This window comes from Rhodnius prolixus, unplaced genomic scaffold (assembly GCF_049639745.1).
Source record: "Rhodnius prolixus isolate KJV_2025 unplaced genomic scaffold, Rpr scaffold_2, whole genome shotgun sequence".
NCBI lineage: Eukaryota > Metazoa > Arthropoda > Insecta > Hemiptera > Reduviidae > Rhodnius > Rhodnius prolixus.
Genome location: NW_027411592.1, coordinates 29,238,480 through 29,265,826, shown reverse-complemented (window position 1 = coordinate 29,265,826; position 27,347 = coordinate 29,238,480). Strand labels below are relative to the sequence as shown.

The 27,347-nt window shown below is 30.4% G+C and overlaps 2 protein-coding genes across 6 annotated transcripts in view; one reads left to right on the top strand and one right to left on the bottom strand.

The window, feature by feature from the left end:
- Positions 1-4,639, bottom strand: part of Ctu2 (Cytosolic thiouridylase subunit 2) — a 10,206-nt gene extending 5,567 nt beyond the window's left edge. Inside the window, exons 1-5 of one of the 4 annotated variants that reach the window (XM_074118920.1) lie at positions 4,510-4,639; positions 2,281-2,352; positions 1,968-2,167; positions 1,641-1,872; positions 1,430-1,565 (exon numbers count right to left, since the gene is read on the bottom strand). In XM_074118920.1, coding sequence (XP_073975021.1) covers positions 1,430-1,565; positions 1,641-1,872; positions 1,968-2,106 — 507 coding nt within the window. In that variant the 5' untranslated portion in view covers positions 2,107-2,167; positions 2,281-2,352; positions 4,510-4,639. Of the gene's footprint in view, positions 1-1,429; positions 1,566-1,640; positions 1,873-1,967; positions 2,168-2,280; positions 2,353-2,423; positions 2,565-3,288; positions 3,638-4,509 lie in introns of those variants that run through there. The other 3 variants (XM_074118918.1, XM_074118921.1, XM_074118919.1) reach the window with 3 other exon arrangements.
- LOC141449446 (uncharacterized) lies at positions 4,098-27,347 on the top strand. 2 transcript variants are annotated; one of them, XM_074118897.1, is made up of 12 exons: positions 4,098-4,598; positions 4,837-4,948; positions 7,851-7,941; positions 10,032-10,173; positions 11,377-11,529; positions 11,689-11,808; positions 12,771-12,847; positions 13,246-21,686; positions 23,105-23,235; positions 24,594-24,737; positions 25,464-25,597; positions 26,609-27,347. In XM_074118897.1, the coding sequence occupies exons 1-12, from the start codon at positions 4,533-4,535 to the stop codon at positions 26,664-26,666; spliced, it is 9,669 nt and encodes a 3,222-aa protein (XP_073974998.1). In that variant the 5' UTR covers positions 4,098-4,532; the 3' UTR covers positions 26,667-27,347. The 2 variants fall into 2 exon arrangements, with proteins under 2 accessions (XP_073974998.1, XP_073974999.1); XM_074118898.1 differs by having other exon boundaries at positions 4,837-4,973.

The following is a 27,347-nucleotide window of genomic DNA, read 5'->3' as shown; positions in this document are numbered from 1 at the left end:
TTGCACGCTAAGGGCCATTGAATTGATTCTTACTCGTGATACTTAAATAAAAGCGAAAGAACATACAAGTAATAACAATAATAGTTAATAATAATTTCATTAAAAAATAATGAAAAGTCAGTTATCAAGTTGTCTGTAGTAAAAAAAAGGGATTCTCTAAAACACAAAATAAATACTAATCATATTAGTTATGCAATGTCAGGTTTACAAATATAAATGTAATTCTATTCACAAAAAGGGCGCGCATTAGTTAACCGTATATATGATAAAAATGGATTGTACACAGACAATCTGTACAGTTTATTAAAGAAAAATATATTTAATTTTTCTACTCCCAATAATGAAGAAAACCCCAAACCTAAGTCGCGTATGAAATTATAGTCAGCAGTACGGAATTAAAAATACAAAATTTTGCGTTCAATGGACTTCATTATTATCAACCAACACTCTATAAGTTGTCATGGTTGCTGGCTATACATCTAGGAAAAAAGTGAAAGACCTAATGGCATTTTATTTGAATAGAAATAAAAACTTTCGAGAAAAATCCTAAAACAAAATGTTCACTCAAAATGCACTCCCAAAGTTTGTGTATACATTACACACACAGCTCTTACAGATGTTAAGGCTTAAGGCTTAAGGTAGTCGTCTGGTTAGAGGCGCAGTCCGCAAAGCCAAGAATCTAGTATTGTCAGACGATTCCCAGACTAGGCCTGATTTTTTGGTATTTTAATGAAAAAATTAAGTAAGAATGGTAGCTTGCAGATATAGAAACTTGAAATATAATTAGACGTCAAGTACACCTAAATACAATAGTAGAAAGTAGGCATTCTTTACTATAAAAGTAGAGACTTTTATTAATATTGTTTTTAAATAAATCCTCTTTTACTAACATAAAAGAAAATTAATTATATTATCAACACTTATATTAGTACATTATAATATATTTCTACCCTTGCTTACTTTTATAACTTTTTTTACTTCTAGCAGAAGATGGCTAGAACAAATAAAACGACCAACTGTAACGAATAAGTCAAAATAAAATAACAAAAAGACCAATAAAAAGGTTAAATTACTTTTACTGTAATATTTTCTAGAAAAACTAGATTTAAGGTAATTTCGGATTAATGGTAGGAGAGGGTTTTCCACTAAAATGACATTTTAGTGCAACGCAAGGTTTTGCAAACTGCATAATGTAAGAAAATGTTTAAATAATTTGGAGAGTGAATGAAAAACTAAGATTTGTGCCAAGAGAATCTAATGTATGTAATGAAAAACGTGTGTGACCATACCAGATTTTTTTTCCTTTTATTTTGGAATCGATTGACCAAATCCTATGCAGAAAAAAAAACCTGAAATGGCATTAAAATTTAGAAGCTAACCATCAGAATATTTTACAATCCATATTAGTCTGATTATTCAAAATACCTACAATGTCTTGGGACAGTTGTCCTCCTTTACCCAGAACTATATTTGATATGGTGTTCGCCGCTAAATGGTCACTAGTTTCAGCACTGAAGATTTTTTGACAACCAAGCTTCTCAGCAAATTTGTACAAGATGTTTTTCCTAAATAATAATAAAAGTTAATTTTAAAGAAAATAGTATAAGTATTTACTTATAAAGTATTAGATAATAACAAACCTAATTTTAACCAAAAGGTCTATCTTGGAAGTAAGACTTCGAAATTTCGAAAACAATTCTCCTATAAGGTCAATATTATTTACATTTTTATAATGGCTGTGAGTCTCAAAGTCTAAATCCTTTGCGAAAAAAGTGCCCAAATCTGAATAAAACACCTTAAAATTATAAGGCGCTAAAATATCTTTAATTTCAGTTACATTAGGTTGGTTGTTTGTAATAAATGCTGCACACTCTAGAGAAAACAAAAGACATTCACTATTATACAGTCGAACAGATTCAAAGTTCTTTTAGTTTTCAGAAGTGTTAAAGAATAATAATAAAACATACCATCAATGTAAAGGACATTAATTGTAAATGACATTTTCTTTTTATTAGCATCGTTCATACTGTCCCTTATTAAGTCAATTAAACAAACCGAAGAAGCGCTTCCAGAAAAACAAACTAATATTTTATCTCCATGCTTCATTATTTTTGATTTTCCCAAAGTAGAACGAAATTTATGTTTAAAATATTCCAAGAAACATTCCCTGCACAAAGTTTTTTAACAAAGTTACTCTAATCCAAGTTACAAAAGAAATAAATGTTATACATGCCGAAAGTACATAATATAATTTATTGAAAACTAACAAAAATCACACACCTGCAATAGGGGAATTTTGTCTGCAGGACAACTCTTGCTTTGACATTACACTTTCTGCAGTCATGACCAATCCTAAAAAATACATATATTATATAATTTCATTCTTTTCGTTGAAATAGATCATGCATAATAGCTTAACTAACGGTAAATCCTCTGCAATCATTAAGACTCTCTTAAGCATAACAGGAACGGGAGAAGATAATATTTGGTAAAGTAGTGAAGAGAGGCGCTAATGACCTTGGCAGTCGATGGGCCAAAATATATATACGTAGTAAAGTGAGGTAGTACATGCTCAGATGTATGTTAACTCTAAAAGTAATGCATATATATCTCACTCCGGTTCTTAATTTGAGTATGATTGCTAATGTACCTAAGTCCTCTCAGAAGGGTAATTTTGTAAATCTATAAAATGCTCATAAATAAATAAAAGTACGAGGATTGTAGTTGCTGTAACGGGTTTAACTCTAAGTACCACAGTGGACTAAAAGGCGATGACCCCGGGTTGAAATCCAGGCGTGTGCTATTCTTAAATTTCTTCATCCTAGAAGACCCTACGCTCACCGGTCAGTACTAGACAGAGTTGTATGTATCGGAGGTCTGATGTTTGCAGTTTATTGAGAAGGTTCGGGGTGTTAATGACCTTAAATGTAGATGTCTCTTGTGACAGAGAAAAAAAAACTTTTTTCTCACTTAAAAAAGTGAGTTTAAGTTTTTTAACTTAAAAAAGCAACAATTATGTACTAGAAAACTTATTAAATTCTGTTTTGATTTATTTGGAAAACATTGCGAGCTGTTTGGAATTTCATTAGCCATTTTTAATAATATGTTTATGTTTTTAAGCATTGTAATACATTTTCAGAAAATAATAGTAAAGTGCGAGTAAGTTAGTGTATTACAGATCATACTTAAGTAAATGACACGATGAATCAGTAGTTTTTTATAAAGTATATGGCTATAATATACAATAAACATATATATGTAAAACTGTGTATAAATATATGTGCTTACAAATTTAGCTGTTGAACTTCAGGCACTATATCACTTGAAGAATTTCTAGAGCACATTGTTAATACTTCTTAAACGTTATTTAAGAAACCGACTACTTATTCATGCTTTAATAAGACAGAAGGAAAATACTATAGTAACCTTCTGGTTTACATGTTAACGTCCTTCCCGATTTCTCTTTCTTTATAACCTCTCTGGAGCCACGACACATAACAAATCAGTTTTTAACGTTTTAACTCTTTATTTCTTGCAATAAATACTTGATCTGGTTAGTTACCATTTTTTTGTCTGTTTGTTTATATTGAATATTAAACTTTGCATTTAATTTGAACCCTTAAACTTAAAAATCTTAAATTATGAAGAATATGATGTATCGATAATGTAATAGTGATCGGAAAGGTTAATTTTTTTTTTTTGCCATCATTAGCCTTAACTTTGTAATGAGAAAATATTGATTTAATATAATAGGCAAAACTAATATCATTGTATTCTAAATTTACTTTTTTGAAATTAGTTTTTTGCAACATTAAATTTTTTTACATAAAATTCGATTGTAAAACATTACTTATTTATTTGTTTGAAGAAAGTAAGTAATTCTTCGATTACGCAGCTAATTATTTACTTCTGTTTTCTCAAAAAAAAATTGTTAAAAATTCTAAATGGTAAAAAATTGTAATTGTAGTAAAATAGAAAAGAAATTATAAATATTGGATAAGGAGAATTATGAGCAGTTATATTCTAATTAAGAATCGATAGATAATATTAATTCGATGTTTTCAGTTGAATGTTGAATTAATTTTTGGCGGTTTTAGATTAGTTTGTCTATTTTCCGTTGAGTTTTGAGTTTGAGCTTGCTCTTATTGGTCTAAGATTACAGTTGAGAATTGAGTATTGTAAATACATTTTTAGGGAAGACTGATAGATTTTTCCTATATTCTTTTGTTTTAAAGTTAAAAAGTTTTTGATAAGTTATAGTAGGTTTAATAATAATTATGGTTTTATTTCGTTTCATACGGTTGTGCAACTTGGCAGTTCTGATAATCTTGTAATAATCTAGGCATTTCAATTGCCATGCCAAAAATTCTTCCTTATTAAAAAAAATGTATTAAGTAAATTGCAGTGACAGTATCAATTAGCTAAAATCGTTATTCACACATCTGAAACTATTTGTAGATAACGCAACTTTTTTTATTATGGTTAAAGATATTCTAATTAAGTAAGTACCTATATTCAATACTTCTCGAGTGATGGCATGTCAAGATCAGTGTTCAAAAGAAGATAGTCCTGTCTTAGATTCACTTATTAATAAAGCGGTAAGATACAAGTTCATAATAACCATGCTCGACAATTCGTTTATCCATATACTGTTTTGTTAAAAATTTTGACATTGATATAAAACTTTGGCTAACTGCTAAGTACAGCTGATTTTATAAATTTGTATTTTTATACATTTTTTATCTCAGCTCATTGTGTTTTAGTGAAGTATGTGGCATTTAACTTTTAATTTGATTAATACATTTGTTTAATCTTTATGCTTTTAATTTTTTGTAGACTTTTACCAAAACTGCAAGAGAGAGTATCAGTATTCTGTCTGGATCTAGATTAGATACAATATCTGAAGATATTGTTTCTGAAGAATTGTTTCAAAAACCTCTGCCAAAAAGTGCGTACCTTTAAAGTATTAGCAGGTATCTAACTTGTTTGTTTTGTTTTACCCAAATATAATAAATTCGAAATTTAATACAAAATTATTTTTTTATTTACATAACATAGATGACGCGGCAAATTATTGTTTTTGAACTATGATAAGATTGAATTGAAAGTTAAGCTGAGGGTTCTTATATTATTTTTTATGTAAATTCAGTTTTGAAATTTTAAACTAACTTTTTTTTTTTCTGTACTTGGACTTTTGAGGACAGTTAAAAATTATTTTGAAAAATATAAACGAGGGCTTACAATTGGCATCGAGTAGTGTAAGGCTAGTATAAATTTTTTGTGGCAAACGAAAAGACCACAGAAAATATTAAAGTTGTATTTGAAATAAAAAAAAAAAAGATTACAGCATTAAAATAGAAAGTTTTTTAAATCAGGAAAATTAATAAAATCTTTTTTTTTTGACAATTACTCTTTAGTAGCGAAATGTGATAAAGGCACGAAAACATTCAATAAGATCAGATAATTTAGAAAAATTGTAATTAATGGACGAGGAGATTTCACTCAGTAGCCGCATCTGAAGCTGAAAATACCTCAGATTACAAATTAACTGATATTATTTGTAGATATTTAGGCTTCTCTTCCCTCAAATGGGAGGGAGAGTTTTCAAGGTTGCTTCGTAACATCATAGGGTATTCCGTACATTTACACATATCTCTCGTGCTCTTTCAAGCAAAATCTACAGTAACACTTCGATCAGATCTAGCAGCCACGTTATTATGTATTCTGAGCCTCGTCAATTGACCCACTAAGACGAGTCTTGATTAAAATACGATCCTGAAGTTTATCTTTAATTTTCGCGAGGACTCTCCTACGATCTTTGCTTCTTTTAGCTAGAAGTACCACGACCAGGTCCCAGAATAGCTGTAAATGAGAACTACATTCTCGTTTAGTCACGCCATAGATTCACCCGATATTCGGGTCCAGGAATGGTTTAGTATAACTTTTTCCTGTGCCAACTTTTCGTCCACCTTCTTAGTGTGCACATAATCTGCATTTCTGGCACCCAGAATAAAATGAGCATATTAGAGCTTTCTTTTCAGAGAGGAAGGAGATGCAATCCCACCTGACTCTATTGTTGCCTGGGAAAGCATTAATGCTTTAATTGTCGCCAGACGTCAGATAACGTAAATGAAAAGCCTCCTGCGGTAGAGATTTCATTTTTGTTGCTAATAGTATGCCATATAATATATTTCTATGATTTCTTCAAAGACTGTAGCCTAGACTTACTCATATAAATTCTCTGCCACCAAACTACAGATTCGAATTTCTGCTTTGTCTGATCTTTGAGCTGACTGACTGTTTGATCTGTGGTCCTCGGACCATACAGATCGATGCGGTATAAATTTGAAAGTATCTTCTGTTATATGAAGGGTATCACTCATACAGAGAAATTATTAAGTTCATATCTTCCACCCTATTTGTGAAAATGTAGTGCTATTAGAAATGCTAAGAGGGATACATGGAGTTGGTCAGACGTTTGGACGTAAGACGTTTGGGTTGGTTCAGATTCTTGGAAAGATTAGGGATAGTTAGATAGCTTAAGGTAACCTGCTTAATACGGCTGGAGAAAGTAAATATTTCAAGTAAATATTGCTTGGTATCCATTGTTACTAGAAATGTTAATAGGACCGACATCTGCAGTAGAATTACTATTCCTATGTCTTTCTTTTAAATATGTCGTTGATGCTCTTGTTGTTATTTACATTTAGTTGTTTTTATTTAAGAAATAGATTACTATTACTATATAATAATATAGGTTTCTTTTTGCAAACAGCCAAGTCCATTTTATCAGGGAAATATTTTCTTCAGGGTGTAATCCTATCTTTATTATGTTTTGCTGATGAACTGTAATCAGAATGAATTAATCGGGATTTTATGTACAAGTGTGTTCGATGTTGTTATTTTATATGGATAGAGTGTTTTTTCAATACTATTTCATTGCAATGATCTCAATATTTTCTATCAATTAGAAAGTTCCACACAAATCAATTTATAGGATACACATCTAAGAAATTACGGGAACTTCTGTAAGTTTAGCGAATCGGCGAAGTTTCTAGTAGTAGCTCATGTCTGCAAATTAAACTTTCTAGAACAAGTTAAGATACATCATTAAAAATTATTAGTGCCCTTAGAATCGTAAGCGAAATTTCCCAAGGTGATATGCGTTAACGCTAAGGTTATATTGTAAAAATAATGGTATGTGAGGCATTGGTTTGGCGGCGGCACTTTAAGTTATAATTCCCTCTTGAAGGCATTTAACAATCTTGACTTGTCTGGCGATCACAAGTGCCCTCTAAACCTTGCCTTGCTGCTGCCATTGATGCTTTGTGGAGGTGAAAATTTTGTCTTTGTTTCTTTCAACAGGAAATGAATGTCTGTTACAGCATTTGTTCGAAATAAAGCGAAAGTGAAACTATCTTCGCTAGCGTTTTATTAAAACTTTGAACTTAACTTTTTTTACTTGAAAAATCCTTCTTATTTACCTAAATAAATATAAATAAAACTGCTTGGAAAGCAAAATTTATTAGGAAGTTTAATTAACACCACAAAAGATAGTAACTATCCTAATGTAGCTGCTGTTTTCGAAGCTTAAGTTTGGAGTGTATGGCGTTCAAGACGTCTCATCCTCTTTACTTAACAAGTAGCCAGAAAATCATTTTATTGTATTTTCCTAAAACGTCGGGGAACGGGGAGGAACAATGTTCAATTTAATAGGTCTGTTATTCTTATTTTTTAAATTGGTGTTCATGCTTGAGAACATTAAGGTTGAACAATAAGTGTAAATTGCAGTTACTACTCAGCGAAGACGTAACTTCAAAAGTACATTCATTGATTGTATTTTTTTCAAGGGCCTTCTATTAGTAACTCACAAAGTGACTTTGAAAGTTCAAGAAAATCTTCGAATGAATTTTCACCACCACCATCTTCACATTCTTTGGGGTAAGTGAACAAATAATTTTTTGGTACTTCTAAAAATGTTACTTTTATCTTTTTTTAACTGGTGATTATTAAGTTCGTAAATCTCTTAAAATCTAAAATGAGGCCAGGTGTAAAATTCAAAGTTCAAATCTTTTATCAAATTGGCGTGTATCTTTTCTTTTTTAAAACTTATATTTGGTAATGAATTTAATAATTTAGACAGTATTTTTGTTCGTTATTCAAGATATTTGCAAAGGAACAAATCTGATTGATGTTTTATTTAAATTAGGGAGTTAACCACTATTTTATTTTACTTAATCCGCTTTTTCTAATGTACTTTTACCTCTCCTCTGGCTCGCAAGCCAAGTTAGCCAGGTTGTTATCGACTGCTCTCTATATCTGAGGAGGCTCCTTTGAAGCCACCGTACATGCTTCACAAGCTGCGTAAAGTGCATTATTTGATAAATTAAGGATTAAGTTTGATCCTTTACAAGAAACATATTGATCACTTAAATAAGTGGCAGGAGGTTTCCAATTATTTTTGGTAATTAAACGCAACTCTCCCAAAATTACCAAATAATTATAAAACCTTCTTGTGTGTAACAGATGTAAAATATTTTTTAGCCATTTTGTGTATGCTTGAGAACATCTAAAGCTCTTAACATTTGATTTTTCTTAGGAAATCACTCGGAAAACTACTTATTTCCCGATATTAAGAAAAATACTTAGCTTTACTGCCTTGGCAATATTTTCAGAAGAAAGGGTATGAAAAATACATAAAAATGACCTATTGCGAGCTCTTCTTTCTCTTTTAACAAGTTGAAAAATTGAAATATGTTTAATAAATATCAGATTTTGAAATGGCCCAGCACCTTTAATTTTTAAGATATCGAATTGCGGTTTCCGGTTTCTTTCATAACTTTTTATGCTCTTTAAAACTGTTTATATGAAAATGGTGGTCAACTGCGAACCCTTACTTTTGGACGCGCGTTTGTCGCGTGTGCGGGCTGGAATCTAAAATCAAGTCACATAATCTGAAACTAGAGGTGACGGGCAACAAATTTTTCCTCTACCAATTTTTGCTCGGATCATTCATTTAAGCATAAAAAGCATTTGAGCCGTCTTAAAATGAACACCCTATATATAATTTGAAATTCATATTTAAACACAATTATAGAAATAATTTCTATGAACTCGAGAGCATTATAATTAAATTATATTTAAATTAAAAAAAACTATTGTATATAAGTCACGGATTTATCACTGAAGTTGAAGTATTTTTTAATTGGAATTTGAAATAGTATTGCTGTGCCGAAGATTCCTAAGAACTTAAGTACATCTTGTAACAGTTCTGAGACCAAAAAAATATGTGTAATTGTGCGACAAAGGTAGCATGGCGGAAAATTTCGGCCGCCTTCATACAGAACTCATATCAGTGTGGCCGGGAATCATTGTATATTTTATGAAGATTTTCAGGAAAGGATATGAAGTTAGGATACCCGAAGAAGTGCTGTTTCAGTGTTCTTACGGATTAAATGTGGTCCGGAATTTTTTAGCTCACTTCGGTCACTGTTCTCTCATTTCAGAGGAGACTATCTATTATAAACAGCGGAAGCGAAAGTAGCGCCTTGAAAAAGAAATCCTAGGAAGTAGTCAGCCGAACTTGAACCCAAGACCTCCACGAGGGAATTTAATGCACCAATCACTGAGCTGAAGAGTGTCATTTACTATTTTTAATTTCTATTTAAAAGGTTTTATGCCGGCTAATTTATTAATTTTAAATTTACAAAATTTTAAGAGCATATAAACATCAATTTTAAAGAAAATTAATGAAATAGAATTTGAATAAGAACACTATTGTGTTTTGAGAGAAGAAAGCATGATACGGTTAAATTCTGCCGTTTGAAAGTTTGGGACCATTTAGTAAAATTTAGATTGATTTAATAGTTTTAAAGTTTTCTAAATAGTGGTTAGCTTCCTCTTCTAGTTCTAAAAATTGATTTAAATTGCAAGGACTAAGCAAATGAAACAGACAAATATTACTTAAAATAAATTTTCCTTCTGTTTTAATTTTAGCTGCTTTTTCAATTTTTTTATTTGTTTTTATGTAGACATCAAATTACTGAAACACCTCCATCAGTGCTACGAAAAAGAATAGAATCAATAACAACACTAAAAAATGATTTAGAAAAGGAATTAAAAGAATTAGCGGATTATACAACTCTTGAATTACAAACAATAAAGGCTGAAAAGGTTAGTAATATTATTTCTTATTAACATCAGTTTTATAAAGGTTCGACTCACTGCCCTTAAATTTATTTCCGCAGTGTCGGAATGTGACGTGCAGAATGGAAGATGATATATTTTATAAACTAATTTATTTCCTTAGATTTAGAATAACTATATATATTTTTTAGAACCTTTTATCCATCCAAGGTTATCATCAGCATAACAAACTTAAATAAAATATAGTAATATTTTTTGTGATGTGTAGTAACATGTCTCTGTGTCAGTACCAGAGACACGTAACACCAATTTACTGATTTTTCAAGGATGGTGAAACAAAAAATTTCAATATTTTTAAAATTAAGAATATTAAAAAAAATTTGGTGTGAACACTATATTTAGTATTTTTATTTTGTTTTAATTTTTAATAAAAACCTTAATAATTATCAAGCTTTGCTTAATTAAGAAGATATTGTGTGAAGTTATGTGAATGATTAAAAATACGGATCATAGCAAGTCAAGGCTCGTAAATTTATAAAAATTAATTTTATAATTGGGGTATAAGAGAGCGATTTAACAGTAATACAATTTTTTTTTGTTACCTAATTTATAAAATTAGGTAAAATTTATAAATTTGCTTCAAATGTAGAATCGTTACTTTGTTCCTTAATTATGCTAGGGCGGTACTAATAAAAACGTTCCTTTGTATTATCTTAAGCCATTGTACTTGTTTCCTTTGTGTCTAATTTTCTATTTTTCAGACACTACTTTTGCATAGCTCCAAAGTCTTACACATTATATTCTGTGACATCACAATTCTTTTTTACTTTCTCTTACTTGGTAAAGAACTCCATCATGCCAAATTTTAAAGAATTAAGCTTTCCTATGGAAATATATATATATTTTTTTGAGTTCTTTATGTCCGAAAAAGCGGTTTTTGAAACTCATTTTACGTGGGTATAGATGCGAGGACGCGAGAATTTTCGAAAGGGTTAGTTTCCAGTGTCCTTAGTGCGTAAGCCCCACCATATATATATTTATATATATATGAATAAGCATTTTAGAGCAAAATATATCTTGTCTTTACTTCATCTCAGACAATTTTTTTTTTAGTGTCAGGCAGCATTGTTAAAGCATAATTTTGGATTATCAAATACATCTTTCTTTCATTGGTATCAATGTACTTGGGTTCTATGTATATTCTGTTCTAAAATAATTAAATATTTTCAGGATGTCTCTGATTTAAATGAACAAAATAAAAAACTTGAGTGCGAAATGGAGAATTTACAAGAAACTGTAAAACGTCAGGAGGGTATAATTTTATCTCTAAATCAAACTTTAGAAAGTACAAAATCCAGCTATAACGCTCTTTTTGAAGAAAATGTAATTATAAGTGTATTTAACTGTTGTAAGAGATTGTTTAAAATAAGAAAAATTAAGACTTCTCATGACTTTAATTAATTTTGAAATAAATTTATTAATCTTTAAACTTTTAATAGTAAATTTTTATAAATATCGCAATTCTTTTTTCTTTTGTTTTAGAAAAATATTAAAAAACAATTATCTGTTGCTGAAAATAAACTACTTGAAGACGGAATAAAATGGGAAAATTCGGAAACCAAATGGAAAAATCGAGAAGAAGAATTAAAGAAAAGTCTTGAGGTATTCATAAAAATGATAAAATATTAAACATTTGGAAGGTATTTTTGTAAAAACGTTGTATGTGCGCTGTTAATATTTTGTTCCTAAAAAATAATTATTTTATTTCCATTTTCCCTGTAACAAAATACTATTTCATTAAAAGTCAAAAAATTTGGTTTAATGTTTTTCCACCAATTTGCCACTTTTATGGTGAACTACCATAAAATTATTGATTTTAAATTATTAATGGCATCTCCCAAAAGATAAAACGAATTTTTATTAAGTTTTTAGGAATCTATTATTAACTGTGCATTAGTTAAACACTTTTTTTTTTGTAACATATCTAATATGGAATTATTTTCATGGAATGAAACATTGTTTTAGGTTAAATTAAGGTTTAGAAAAGTTCGCCAAAACTTAGTTCACTTATTACGGGGGAATATAATAATAATAACAAATAATAAATTTAGTAATTTGTTAATGATCAGTATAAGCACTTTTATTTGTGTTATTTTCCTTAAGCGATCGTTAATTTCAAGAATAAGTATTTTGTTACATATGGCTAAATGTATGGCATCATCTCTGATGCTCTCACCGGTGTTTTTATTTCACGGGTGTTTGACGTCCTTCCCAAAGATGTTCAATAGTTGTTTGAATCGGAGGATAGGGACACAACTCAAGAACGGTTAAATTTTGAGTAAGATTTGGAATGATTGTCACATATAATTTTATTAATTATTACAGAAAGAGGAAGTTATATGTGAGTTTTCGCCCCAAATTTTGCAAAGTAGCCTTAACGATTTTTTATGAACTTGTTAAAATCTAGTTACCTGAAGTTGTTTCTCACTATTATTTAAAAACATTCTAAGAAATTAAATTTTGAAAAATTCGTTGAAACTTCTGAATTTTATTGAAGCAATTATAGTTTTTCTTTTTATGTACCATTCTTTACGTTGAATGGAAAGTGAATCTTTATTTTACAGGAAGCTTGGTTGTCTCTGAGAGTCAAAGAAGAACGTTTGACAGCGCTCAACGAAAAAATAAAGGAAATAACTGAAAGGTAATAATATTTTTCTCTTTAGACTCCTTTAAGCCTCCCTCAAGTTATAGGCTTTCATGTTCCTTCAATAATTGAAACAACCGGTAATTATTTTGTTCGTTACGGTACCCAAATTGGTTACTTTTTTTAGGTACAGCTTTTAAATTTGCCTTGGTTAATGTTGCTAATTGAATCTTTCATAAAAGTAATCATGTAATTGTTCATCCATATTATAACACGCCAACTGATACCATATTTTTTATTTCCTAAGAAAAATGTTTGTACCATCACGATTACATACTATTTCTACTTTTTTAATTTTTTTTATCTCGTTGGCTAATAAAGTTTTAAATTTGTTTTTCTTTTAGTTTTTACAGTAGGTAATTATTATTTTTTTAAAATAACAAGCTTTTTTTCAGGGATACCCGTAAGAGTAAGGAAAACACGTTCCATGAAAAAAATATAAAAGATTATGTAGAAAAAGTGGAAGAAGTCGGTGACAAATCCATGGAAATTTCTGAATTTGAGAATAATTTTGGGGATAGTTTAGAGAAACAATTAGAAGAATGTAAATCTCGACTTATTGATCAACAAAAAAATTTTGAAGAAACAGCAAAATGTTTTCTTCAAAACTTGGAGGAGAAAGATAAGATGATTCAAGAACTGCAGTCGAAATGTCAGTCAAGCGTGTCACCTGATTTGCAAGATGCTGCCGCTCAAACTGAATTTTCTGATATTAGTTTGTTAACGGACTTGCGATCCGAAATTCACTCACTCCAAAGTGAAATTTCAAGAAAAGAGAACATTTGCGAACTGCAAGTTGAAGAAATTATGCATTTAAAAAGTACGTTAACAGAAAATGATGCAGTTATTGCGGAAAATAGAGAAAATAAAATTTTAAAACTTAATCTATTGGAATGTAAAAATATTATAGAAAGTACTAACGAATTTGTTGGTACATCTGTAAAAGCATTTCATGATAAATTATCACAAAAAGAAGTTATAATTTCCAAACTAGAATTATTCCTAAAAAGTATTGGTTACCTTATCAATAAATACCCTCTTTCTTCTCAACAAGAATTACCGAAGGATACTTCTACAGATAGCAATACGTTAGAGTTTCGAGAAACAAATTCTAGTGAAAAGAATGTAACTCAGTATTTAACTGAATGTAAAACTTGTAATAAATTAATGCAAGAAATTTCTGTTCTTAAAGAAAAATTTATTAGAAAACCATTTTCAACGATATTAGAAGAATCTTACCCTATGAAGTCATGTAGTCCGGACAGAACCGTTTATTTTAATCATGATTTAAAAACTGGGGATATGGATCTCACACTGTGCCCCTCTAATATTAAAATACCTGAAAAAGTGGCAGGTGCAATTGAAATATCAGAAGAATTTCAATCAGAAAATTGTAATAAAGGATTGAGAGTAGATGATAAATTAATAGAAGATTCAACGGAAATAATGAATAGGCCTGAAAATAATTCAGAAGATAGTTTTGTTAATGACCACCTTCTAAGTAAAACTGTCGATAACCACACTGAAAATTTGAATGAAACTTCATCTTTAGCTGCTTTAGAGAAATACGCTGTTAAGTGTAATACTAGTAGCCAAACTATTATCCAAGAAGAAAGTGAGATTAAAGAGTTGCGCTCCAAGCTGCAGACACAAGCATTGATATTAGAGAAGAAACAAAATGAAATTAGTAACCTATTAAATGAAATTCAAATCTATAAAGACGACGGTTGCAGAGAATTCAAAAACGGTATAGAGCACATAATTTCAAAATTGGTTTTGTTTGAAGTAGATTTAGGTTCCATTCTTGATAAAAAAGAAAAATCACTTAGAAAAGTAGAAGAAAATTTTGTTGCAGTCAAAAAAATATTTACCGAGAGTTTATTATCAGACCCGAATCTGTTAAATGTCATTATAAGTTTGAAGAATAAAATAGAAATTCTGAGTAATAACATTGTTTTATTAGATAAACAGTTGCAAAATAAAATAAATGATGAAGATCAGAAACTGCTCAAATTAGAAAACACTATAGGAATTTTATCAGTGGAGTATAATCGACTTACTAAAGATCCAAGTAAAAAAAATGAACATGTAGAAGCAGATGAGAAGCTTGATATTTCGACTATGTCCAAATCACTTAACATCATGGAAAGAAAAATAGCAGAATTTATGCTTGAAATTGATCAGAAAGGTCAAAAAGTGAAAGGCAAAATTGAAAACGATTTAAAAAGAATAAATGATTTAGAATCAAAAATTCCTCTTTTACGACAGAATTACTGCAATATTCAAAGTGAAAATTCTTGTGTTTGTAAACAAGCGAGAAATGCAACTGGGGATGCCACAGCGTTGCAAAATAGTGAAGGCACGCTAGATAATCCTGATTCTTCAAAATTGATGGCAATGAAAGCGAATGAAAGCAAGTCCGATGTAAATTATGAAATGGTGCCATCTGAACAATTTTTCAATATCAGTGGACTAGATTCTCGGGAAATGGTTGAGAAAAGTGAAAAGCACAGTGTGGAATTATGGAAACAAAAGGAATCAGACTTTCTAAGAGAAATTAGTCATCTACAAACAAAAATTCGAGACCAAGAAAAAATTGAAAGAGAGTTAACAATAACAAATCAAGAGTTGGAAATAAATAAGCAAAAACAAATTGAAAATATTTTAGGGCGAGTAGACATTATTTTTATAGAGATAAACAAATTAGAAAATAAGCTGACACATGTTTTGGAATGTAAGCAGCACACAGTACAAAAACTTGAAAAGCAAGTAGAACTTATAATTTCCCAATTGAAAAAAAGCGACACTGAGAAGGAATCAGGTGCTACGATGGTGAAATCAATTGTCCAAGAAAATAAGCAAAACTTAGGCAGCGTGTCAGCCTCCAAAGTTCGACACCACACTTTGAACGAATTTTCCTCGAACAATTCTTCTGTACTGTGTATGTCAGTCTATTGTGAAACTCCCGAAAAAGTTTTTGATAATTCGGAATTTGCGCAAGATTTATCAACATCTATTTCTGAAGACTCTCAAAGTGAGACATTCGTACAACAAAATTTATTTGAAAAATCTGTTTTCCCTTCTGATTTAGTTAGTAAGGAACAACTGATTATGGATGATCCATTAGGAAATTCAAACCTACACGTTATGACAGATAATGAAGATTCTGATAGTTCTCAATTTGGTACACCTTTGGCTAGTCATTCTGAAATACAAGAACGTCTTTCTGATCACAAAATGGATGAAAAAGTGAAGTTAAAATTAGAATTTCATCAACTGCAACTTGATAATGCACTTTTAACAAAAGATGTTTCAGAATATACAAATCAGATGGATAAATTTAAACATGATAATTTGTTATTGGAATCAAAACTGAATAAGTTACAATCAGAAAACGAGGAATGCAAGACATACATTGAAAAGTATAATAACATGCTTCATTCATTTACTTCACTTCAAATTAAACATGAAAATCTAGAATGTGAAATGAAATCTCTTCAAAGCAAGTACGAAGATCAGAATAATTTGTTAGAGGAATTCTCTGTCTGCAAAAAAAAGATTTTAGAAATTAATCAATTATTTAATGAAAATAAAATGGTAGATGATAGCAACTTGGTAAATGGCTTAAACTTTCTGCACAGCACTATCATTGATCTCATTTCGCATAAAAATAATTTAATTGAACAGTACAATGATTTGAAACGGTCACATGAAACTCTGTTGGAATCTGACGAAAGTAGCGCTGAACGATATAGGAGTTTGTTGGAAGAAAGGGAAAATCTACAGGACAAATATATTACGCAAACAAAATCTATTGCGGATTTAAAAAATAATGTTTTAAAATTGAACGAACTATTAAACGATAAATTCGAAGAAATTGAAGATAACGATCTCGCTGCAATAAATAACCGTTGCCTTTCACTCTACCGTTCCGTCTGCAATTTAATTAGTAGTAGAGACGAATTGAGAATGAAACATGAATCACTTCAAAAATCGTTCAACGATATGATATTCGATTATGAAGCAATTAAAAATGAAGTTGTTCATTTAAATAAAGAAAACACTGATTTGTGTAATTTACAGATTCAATGTAAAAATTTAGAAACAGAAATTCAAAATTTGCAAGAAACATACAAGGAACAAGAAAAAACTTTACTTCAACAGATTTCCGATATAAAAAATTGTGTGGTTAATACATGTAATATTTTTAATATTTCCATTGATGTATCCGAGGATGAAACTAATTTGATCTTTTACTTAAATAATATTCATAATTACATTACCTGTATGCTCTCTCAAAATACGGAATTAAATAGTAAACACAAAAATTTAGAACAAACCTGCAGTGAGTTAGCACAATCTTTTGACGATCTTAAAAAAGAATACAATGAATATAAAAACAAAAATACTGAAATTTGCCAAACTTTAGAAAAAGAAGTTCAAATGTTGAAAAATAAATGCGAAGATGAAAGTATGATGCTTTTGAAAACTACAACTACAGTTAAAGATCTTATTCATAATGCCAAACACTTATTCCAACTCGAATTTAATGCTACTTCGGAAGAGAATTTAGAAGAGGTGCTGTGTCATTTGAAAACATTTTTCCAATATGCATCGGAAAGTGCATCAATAAAATCAGATTTAAGTAGTAAATGTAAAGAATTAAAGGAATTAAATGCTTATTTGGAAGATAATGCCCAAAATCTAAAACAGAAATATGAAGAACTCCAGTCAGAGTGTGAAGTCATAAAAAGTGATATCTATAACATTAGCAAACAAAAATCAGAAATTCAAGAAAAGTTACTTGAAATCCTTCAGTTCTGTAATTTAGGGCAGGGCGCAAATATGCTAGAGAAGTCTAGTTGCTTATTCGGTACAGATAATTCCGATTCTGAGGATAGCAACTTGATGGTTGGCCTAAACTTACTGCACGACATGATCAGTGGCATCATTTCACAAAAAAATAATTTAATTGAACAATACAATGATTTGAAACGATCACATGAAACTCTGTTGGAATCTGACGAAAGGAGCGCTGAACGATATAGGAATTTGTTGGAAGAAAGGGAAAATCTGCAAGACAAATATATCATGCAAACAAAATCTATTGCGGATTTAAAAAATAATATTTTAAAGTTGAACGAACTATTAGGGGATAAATTCGAAGAAATTGCTGGTGACGATCTTTCGGCAATAAATAACTGTTGCTTTTCACTCTACCATTCCATCTGCAATTTAATTAGTAGTAAAGACGAATTGAACGTAAAATACGATGCTCTTCAAAAATCATTTAACGATATCATAATCGATTACGAAGCACTTAAAAGTGAAGTTGTTCATCAAAAACAAGAAAACACGGATTTGTGTAATTTACAGGTTCAGTGTAAAAATTTAGAAACAGAAATTCAAAATTTGCAAGAAACATACAAGGAACAAGAAAAAACTTTATTTGAACAGATTTCCGATATAAAACATTGTATGGTTAATACTTGTAATGTTTTTAATATTTCCGTTGATGTATCCGAGGATGAAACTAATTTGATCTTTTACTTAAATAATATTCACAATTACATTACCTGTATGCTCTCTCAAAATACGGAATTAAATAGTAAACACAACAATTTAGAACAAACCTGCAGTGAGTTAGCACGTTCATTAGAGGATCTCAAAAAGGAATACAATGAATATAAAGACAAAAATATGGAAATTTGCAAAACTTTAGAAAGAGAAGTTCAAATGTTGAAAAATAAATGCGAAGATCAAAGTTTGATGCTCTTGAATACTGAATCTACAATTAAAGATCTGATTTATGATACTAAACACCTATTTCAAATAGAATTTAACTCTTCCTTAGAAGAAAATTTAGATGAGGTGCTGTGTTATTTGAAAACATTTTTTCAGTTTGCATCGGAAAGTGCATTAATTAAGTCAGAGCTAAACAATAAATGTAGTGAATATAACGAATTGAATGCTAATTTGGAAAATAATATTGATAATCTTAAACAGAAATATGAAAAACTCCTGTCAGAATATGAAGTAATGAATAGCAAGAACTGTGACTATGATAAAAATAAATTACAACTTCGAGAGCAGATAGGTAAAATATTTCAGTTCTTAAACGTGCCAGGTGATACGGACTTACTAGAAATAACTTGTGGTGAAGAAATAGAATGTTTAAAAAAATTGAATGAGCATGTTCGTCAACTGTTTGAAGAAAATTGTACATTAAATCACAATTCAAAAATTAATAAAACTGAATTAGACACATTAAGAAATATGCTGAACTGTGGCGATTGCTCAAGCAGTGATATTTTTGAAGTATGGTCGGTAATAAAAAAAAAGGTGAAATTAATACTTGATTGTTCAAGCGAGAAATCAATTTATTCTAATCGTGAACTCGAAGAAAAGATAAAAACGTTAGAGTCTAATTTAATAGATGCAGATGGTTTTAAAAGGAAATTAGCAGTTGAATTACATGGAATGGAGCCTCAGAAAAGTGTATATGATCTTATGAACATGCCACCAAAAGATCTTTATGAAACATTTATGAATTCAATAATAGAAAAAGAAAAAATATTAATTGGAGATATTCAGAACGATTGCGAAGCGAAAATAACTTCTTTAAAGGAAAAGTTAAGTCAGTTAGTAGAGGAAAATAAGAGACGACAAAATTGGGTTCAGCAATTGGAAACAGAAAATGAAAAATTATCTGAAGAATGTAGGCAATTGAAGTTGGAATGTGAGGAAATTAATAATAGCGTTTTCCCAAATCGTAAAGAATCTGGTGGTGTTTCAAAAGATTCTAACGAAATAAAATTGGAAACAAGCAATGGAGACTGTCCCAAGTGCAAAGAGATTGAAAAAAGTCAAATCTGCGAAATGTGTATTGAAAAAGAACATTTAAATTCAAAACTTTTACTAGATCTTGAAGAGAAACAACTTGAAATTAAAAATTTAGAAATCAGTAACATTGAAAAGTCTAATATCATTCAAGAATTGGAAGCTGCACTTTCAGAAAAACAGAAAAACATTATACATTTGTTAACTACAGTTGATGGTAAACAAGATTCAATTAATGAACATAGTAAAACAATTGATGAGTTAAAGGCAACTATTTCCTTGCTTGAAAAATCACTTTTTGAGATGAGAAATTTCAATGATGAACTTAAAACTGAAATTAATGAAAAACTCAACTTAATTAAAAATCTTGAAAAACAATCGGAAGAGCTCGAAAGTAAGAATAGTATTATAACTAAGTGTGAAAATGAGATTTCTGAACTGAAAGAAAAGTTGGAAATCGCTAGTTCAAATCACCAAGAACAGCATTCCAAATTTACGGAAGACTTATCATCTAAATTAAATATCATAAAGAATTTACAATTAGAATTAGAGATATATTCAAATAAATGTGACAAAATGGAGCAAGAAATGAATTTACTTAATTCATTAAAAAAAGATTTAGAAGAAAAACAATTGGTTGTTTGTGATCTCCGAGAAAAAGTAAACGCATTATCTCAAGAAAATGTCGCTCTAGAAGAAAAGCTGTCTAATGAATTATCAGCTAATATTGAACTGAGTAATAAATTATGTGCTTTATCCCAAAAAAATGCAGTTTTAGAAGAAAAGTTATCTAAACAATTATTGACTAATGACCAGCTGAAAAAAGAAAATGATGAAATTAAGTTAAAATGTGAAAGCAATACTAAAGAGCATCATGATGAAACCTGCCCACACAAAAGTGCCAAGGAAGAAGCAAATCGTGAAATCATAGAATTAAATAAAAAACATAAAGAGCAACTGGATAACTTTCTTCTGATGAAAAATAATTTAGAAGAAGATATTCAGTACAAATCAGCCAAGATTAGTGAATTAGATAACAAATTGAAAGCAGCACATAACATTCATAAACAGGCCCTGATTTCTAAAAATGAATTATGCGAAAAGTTAGAAAGAACTCTTTATGAATTTAAAGAAAAAGACAAAAGATTCGATGAAAAAATTAATATTCAGAGAGATATGTACTTGAAAGAAAAAAAAAATCTTGAAATAGAAATTAATAACAACATGCAGATCATTACTGATCTAAAAGAAAAAATAAAACAGTTAGAAACAGAATTAGACTCTAGAAATTTCCTATTCAAAGAGGCAGAAGAGAAATTAAAATCCCAATTCGATTCATTTTCCAATGAAATTCGTATGAAGAATGAATTGATTACTGATTTAAAGGAAAAATTGCATTTAATCGAAACCCATAATAAAGAAAAGCTGTTACTTAAACATGAAATATCAAACAAAGAATGCATAATTTCTGACTTAAAAATGAAGTTAGAACAATCAAGAAAAGAAATTGAAATCACCTATATAGAGTTGACTACACTAAAGAATAAAATTCTAGACTTATTCAGTGATAAACCACTGAATATCGAAGAAGCATTAATGAAAATTCAAAAGAACTTGTTTGAAACTAATGATACCAACAAACAGTTGACAGAATTGAAGATTAAGTACACTCATTTAGATGAAGAATGTGATTTTCTCAGTTCAAATATAGAACATCTGGAAAAACAGCTTGGTCTTACATATAAAGAACTCGAACATGTTAACTCGCAGTTGACAGAAGAGAAGAAAAAATGTAAAGATATTGAAGAAATCAAGTGTCAGCTCGAAAAAGAATTAGCAGAAGCGAAAAGTGAAATATGTACCAGAAAGCCAGCTTTGCTATTAATGGAGGAAAAAATAAAAGATTTAGAAAATAATAATGCTGAGTGGCTTTTTAAGTATACTTCATTAGAACAAAAAGAAAGCAAGTTAACGAAGTTGTTGGAAGACTGCAAAAGTAAGTTTCATTTTATTCTAGTTATTGAAATTGAATTTAATAAAAATTGTTTCATTCAGGGTCCACAATGGTATTCAGTGTTAGTGCCATTCGTCATTGCTAGTTTGTTTTCCGTGTTCTGACGAATTCTGGTTTGTCATCAACCTTCGAAGATTATCACTCTATGCAGAGAAATACACATTGTGAAACGTTATCAGTATAACTTATAAAATATATGTATTGAAAAGTCCAATTGAAAATAAAGCAGGAATAAATTCATAAAACTGAAATTGCCAATCAACCGTAAAATAAAACATACACCCGTGCTAGAAAATAATAGCTTTTTGAATAAAAATCTTTTTTCTTTTCATTAATAAATAAAAATATAACTTTTCTATGAAATTCCGAATCGAATGACACCTCACTCATGAAAATCGGTTCAAGCGTTTAGGCGCTACGTTGTTTACAAAAAAGGTAACAAGAACAACAACAAGAACACAGAGAAGGAATTAGCTATGCAGTTAGCGTATTGGATTCCCAAGCGAAGGACCCAGATTTGAATCCAGTTACTGCCCCTTAGATTTTCTCTTTCTAGGAGCTTCTGACAGCTCACTGTCAATGGACAGTGTTGTCTGTAACGAGAGAACACTGTCCGGTGGCCGACGGTGCACTGAGAAAAGCTCCGAGCGACAATGACCTCAGCTGTTAACGCGTCTTAATAATAATAATAATGCAGTTTTTGCCTATTTTCGGCAACTTTTTTCAAGAAATCTATTAGATGTGGATTGTTGTAAAAAAAAAAAAAAATTACAGTTATAAAGGAGAATTCACCGTATAAAATCTGGGGCCAACATTTTGATTCGAACCGGGATCCGCGAAGGCGTCCAATATGCGCTAAACACCTGTTTAATCAGGTAATCTCTGTCTTCATTTGTATCCTACACGTAGCAGCTTCCTGCCGTGTGTTTTGAGTTAAATATCCGAATATTAGTACTTTTTAAAACTCCTATATTTTACTGGAATTGGCAAAGTTAATGCATCGTAAACTGTATTCCTGAAGTGTTTTAACTTTTTATTAAAACTACTTCAGCATTTTTACAAATGCAGTTATTATTTTGACAGTACTATTGGAATTTCTGTATTTTATTGTGTACCAAGCATCATTTTCCGATACATTGCTGTTTGTGACTTTTTTTTTCAATAATTGATAGTTCTTCATTTAAGAGCCCAACAATAAATCTTGAAATATTTAGTTGTTTGTGCTTATTTTAGATCAAGTGATAACGGGAACAGATCTGAATGTCAAATTAGCCACTGTATACCACTCTAATACGATTTTTTATTTTTGCTTCAAATTAATGCAGAAAATGCACCAAGAATCTTTAGTTAATGTTCAAATAAGGCTGCGATTTGCTAACATAATATTTTACATTATTTAGGAGAAATTGTGAAATTATCTGATGAAATAATTAATAAAAACTGGAAAGTTGCGACGTTAGAAAACCGATTACAAGAAGAAAACAAACTTCTCCAGCAAAAAACAGACTTAATAGCTGAATACAAAACAAAGGTAAGAAATTTTTTTGCAACTATTTTACTAAAGAAAAATGTAAGTGTTTAGTAATTAAAATGTCAACATTTCGTTGTTTGGTTTTTTTCAGCATTATTTATTTGCTCTTATAAATGAGTAAAAAATAAAACTTTTAGGCTTAAAATTTAGATCAGATTAAAATTTTAATTACTTTTCTATCTTACCTCTCCGAAAGATTTTTCCGGGCTAAGAAAACTTGGCTCTTTCTACATACAATCCTGTGAGAGCAGGCTTACCTCAGGGAAGTTTTCTTAGCCAGATTCTTTTTACAATATACCCAAGCGATATACCTACCTACCCAAACACATCCCTATTTTCTTTTGCTGATGACACCGCTATCCTTGTAAGGATATGTATGTATCCTACGAAGATCCTGTGATCGTAACCCGAAGGCTTCAACTCCATCTTAGACTTCTTGATGAATGGTTTAAGAAGTGGAGAATTAAAATAAACCCAGAAAAATGTAACCACATTACCTTCACTCTTCGGAGAGCGACTTGTGGAAATAGTAGAATTCTTCCTTCTGTGGATAAAGTTCGCTACTTGGGATTCTATTTGGACAAAAGACTCACTTGGAATGTACATACTAAACTTAAGAGAAAGGAACTGAACCGAAGTTACAAACTGCTCTCCCGATTACTTGGCAAACGTTCTCATCTTACTCTAGACAATAAAGTGCTCATCTACAACACTGTACTGAAACCTTTATGGACTTACGGAATAGAAGTGTGGGGCTCTACCAAGCGCTCTGATTATAACCGACTACAAACACTCCAATCCAAAACTAATACTCACTAATGCTCCATTTTACGTTTCTAACCAAACCATTCACAAAGATCTTAATGTTCCTTTTGTACGCGATCTCATCACATCTCGGTACAGAAAATTGCATAACTCTCTCTCTCCATTACAATCCATAATTCAAAGAACTTTCTTCCCACTCCATTCCTGGGAATCCCCATAGAAGACTGAGACGACGGTGGCCAAGAGATCTACTGACAGAATGTAATTGATGTATAATTTTTTCTTTGTAAATATGTAAATATCCCTCTCTCTTCTCTATCAGTCACTATTCTCACTCAGCGCTATTACCTTGCTAATTACTCTCATCTCGCTCAACTCAAGTTGTTCACTTTTCCTTATCACATTCACTATCGATCGCCTGCATATTTCTCCTTTCTCACTGCTTGACAATATCTCGGAGGGTTGTCAGTGTACAACTGTTCCTCTCTTGCACTCATCTTTACCATTCATCACATTTACTAGATGCTAATTTTGCAGTTGTAAATTTTTCAATAAATAAATTGAAAAAAAAAAATCTTGGATTTTTTTTTTAGATTTCGTCAATGAAAATGGAAAATTTAAAATTACAAGAAAAACTGGATAAGATGGAATCCGTTAGGTCAAAGGAAACACTAATTGAAAAAGATAAGAACATTCAAGTTTCGCCGAATCCGAAAATTTTGGGAGACATAAGAAATGTAATCAAAATTTTGAATATTCAACTTTTGTATATTTATTGTGGTATAAATAATTATAAAAAGGCTTAATTCTCCGACACAAATAGATCTAGCAGAAGAAGTCTCTTCGATTTAGATTTTATCCAGCTGTAGTTTAGAATTTATCCACCATTCGTTTTTGGGTATAATATTCTTGAGCATGGTTTCAGTCAGAGCATATACATTTAAATGGGATATAAGAGGTACTCTTCGACCTCTTCTTCTTAGTCTGTACCGGTACTATAAAGAACGTAACTCGCTGAGTACATTAGTTATGTTCGTTATAAAACTAAATTTGTAATGTTCAACATCCTCTTATAAACATTATTGTCTTAGATTCGAAATTTCAGCACGCACGGCCTTTGTAAGTAAAAAACCAAAAATGTAAGACTGTTGAGGTGAAAGTCAAATTTTAATTTTGAAGTCAAATGTCAGATCTTTTTCCATTTCAAACAATTTCGATAGATATGGCAAAGTGAGAAAACTTTTTGCTAAATTTTTTACTGTAAAATAGTGTACGTATATGGAGAAAATTTAGAACTTGTAAAAATTTTAGTCAGATTAGACTCCAACCCTAAGTCACCCAATTGTTAATTTCTTCTATGATCCAAAAAAAGGTGATCTATTGTAAAATGTTATACCTGGAATCCTATTGGAATTCGCATTAAATTTTAATTAAGGTTCACAGTTTATTTTTATTTTTTCTAGGCACAAATTCGTCAACATGAAGAAAGAATTGAAAAATTAGAAAAAGAAAGAAAAATATATAAGAGCCTTTGTCAGCATAGGCAAAAGAAGATTGATGAGCTTGAGAAAGCAATGAAAGCTCTTTCTGTGGATAAGTTAGTTTTTTAATATCAACTTTAATAAAACAAGCAGTTTCTACTTTCTCTAAATGCTGCACTCGTGTAAAATGAAAAACTTAACTTCAAACGCTTTTAATTTAAAAAAAAAAAGTTCTTGCGGATCTGTGAAGTATTAATTTTTTAAATAGAGAAAATCAGATTATAAACTCGTTCGAAATTGGCATTTTCAATTAAGCCATTTTTCCTAGTGTGGTCCACTATTTCATAATTCGATGAAATCGTTTGTTGCTCTAACTTTGGTTTAAATTTTCGCTTGGTGTGCGGTTTAATATCCCTCTGCAGAAAAAATGTATACTGTACTTAGATACAATTAATGTTTATAATAATTATGTTTATAATGGAACTTGATCACATAATCTATTGCCAGGGGTTCATGTCTATTGCGGAATAGTGTTCCTCAGCCCTTAATTAAGAAAATCAGAGGTTTTTCAGAAAGTCTAGGTACTACAGAAGAAAGTTTTGTCAACTCTTACGATGCCTCTTGTAACATTAACTTTTTCCTACTTTACTTAGGCACTGCAGTACTGCTTCCAAGTTCGAGAATACTTCTAAGTGAGGCCAGGGATCAGAATGTTATCTAAACAAGACACATGCATAAATTACATAGTGTTCTAGAACAGCATGGGTGCAAAACTCAACTAACTGTAGACGCGTTTTTATAAAACCGTAATGATCCACCTTCTACTATATTGCAAGGTCCACATCTTGCTATGTGTTCTCCAGGAACTGCTTTTCGATGTGATGTGTTTCTGTCTCTGTAATTCCCACTTGTTGTGTTCCTTTTCTTAATAAGTTTAAACCTTAATTCCTTTGAACTAAATTTCTACGATCACCGGATACAGTCACCCACAGCTTTTGCTCATAGCCAGCCAAGTGACCAAAGTTAACCTTCTTGTTGAACCGTCCTAAGCACTCATTCTCTTTCTTTAATTCATATTCAAATGTAATCAAGCATTCAAAAAATTTGATTGTTAATGACTTTTTCAGGTTACCACTATCATCTTCAACGTCGCCATTGAGAAACTCATTATCTAGTAGTAAATAGCTGTATCCACAGTGAACCCATCTGTATAGTGTTACATAAATATGGGAATTTTGGTACATTAAAAGTTCATAATAACGACTGTGTGTAAAAAGTGTACACTTGTAAAATATTTATACATATTTTTAATCTTAATTACAATTGACGAATTTGTAATTTATTTCTAATTTTAAATTTGATAATTTGTTAATAAAAGAAAAAAAAAAACAGTTTTAGGTTTTTCATTGTTTTATAAAATTCTAAGATTTAATATAATTTTATATATAGAATTCCACCCTAAAAATGTTACTACTTCTTCATAAATATATTTCATAAGATACGTGTAATCCAGAAATGTAAGTTGAGGAATGGCAGGCGAACTTTTATACACATTTTATCTATGGTGCCCGAATTAGCTAGGCGTTCTACATTTAAAGTACAGCCTATGAGATGAAGAGCATTTAGTGGACCTTTCGGTATGAGAACATTATATTCTTTAGTTATTACTTCAATCCATGGTTTACCCTTAAGATGTAATCAAGTAAATTGGGAATTGCCAGCGTGTAGCTATAATGGCAAAGAGAGAGTAAGTACTCTTGGGCTCCTCACCACAACTTTTATTAGTAATTTAAATTGAAGTTTAGCTCACCTATTTTCTGAACATGTATAATTCATTTAATAAATTTAGTTACTAATTTAAATGAA

Bases quoted from the DNA above. Each gene is read 5' to 3' on its own strand.
- LOC141449446 (XM_074118897.1), top strand. From the start codon at position 4,533: ATGGCATGTCAAGATCAGTGTTCAAAAGAAGATAGTCCTGTCTTAGAT. The intron at 12,848-13,245 runs GTAATAATATTT...GCTTTTTTTCAG, and splicing joins ATAAAGGAAATAACTGAAAG to GGATACCCGTAAGAGTAAGG. The intron at 21,687-23,104 runs GTAAGTTTCATT...TACATTATTTAG, and splicing joins GTTGTTGGAAGACTGCAAAA to GAGAAATTGTGAAATTATCT.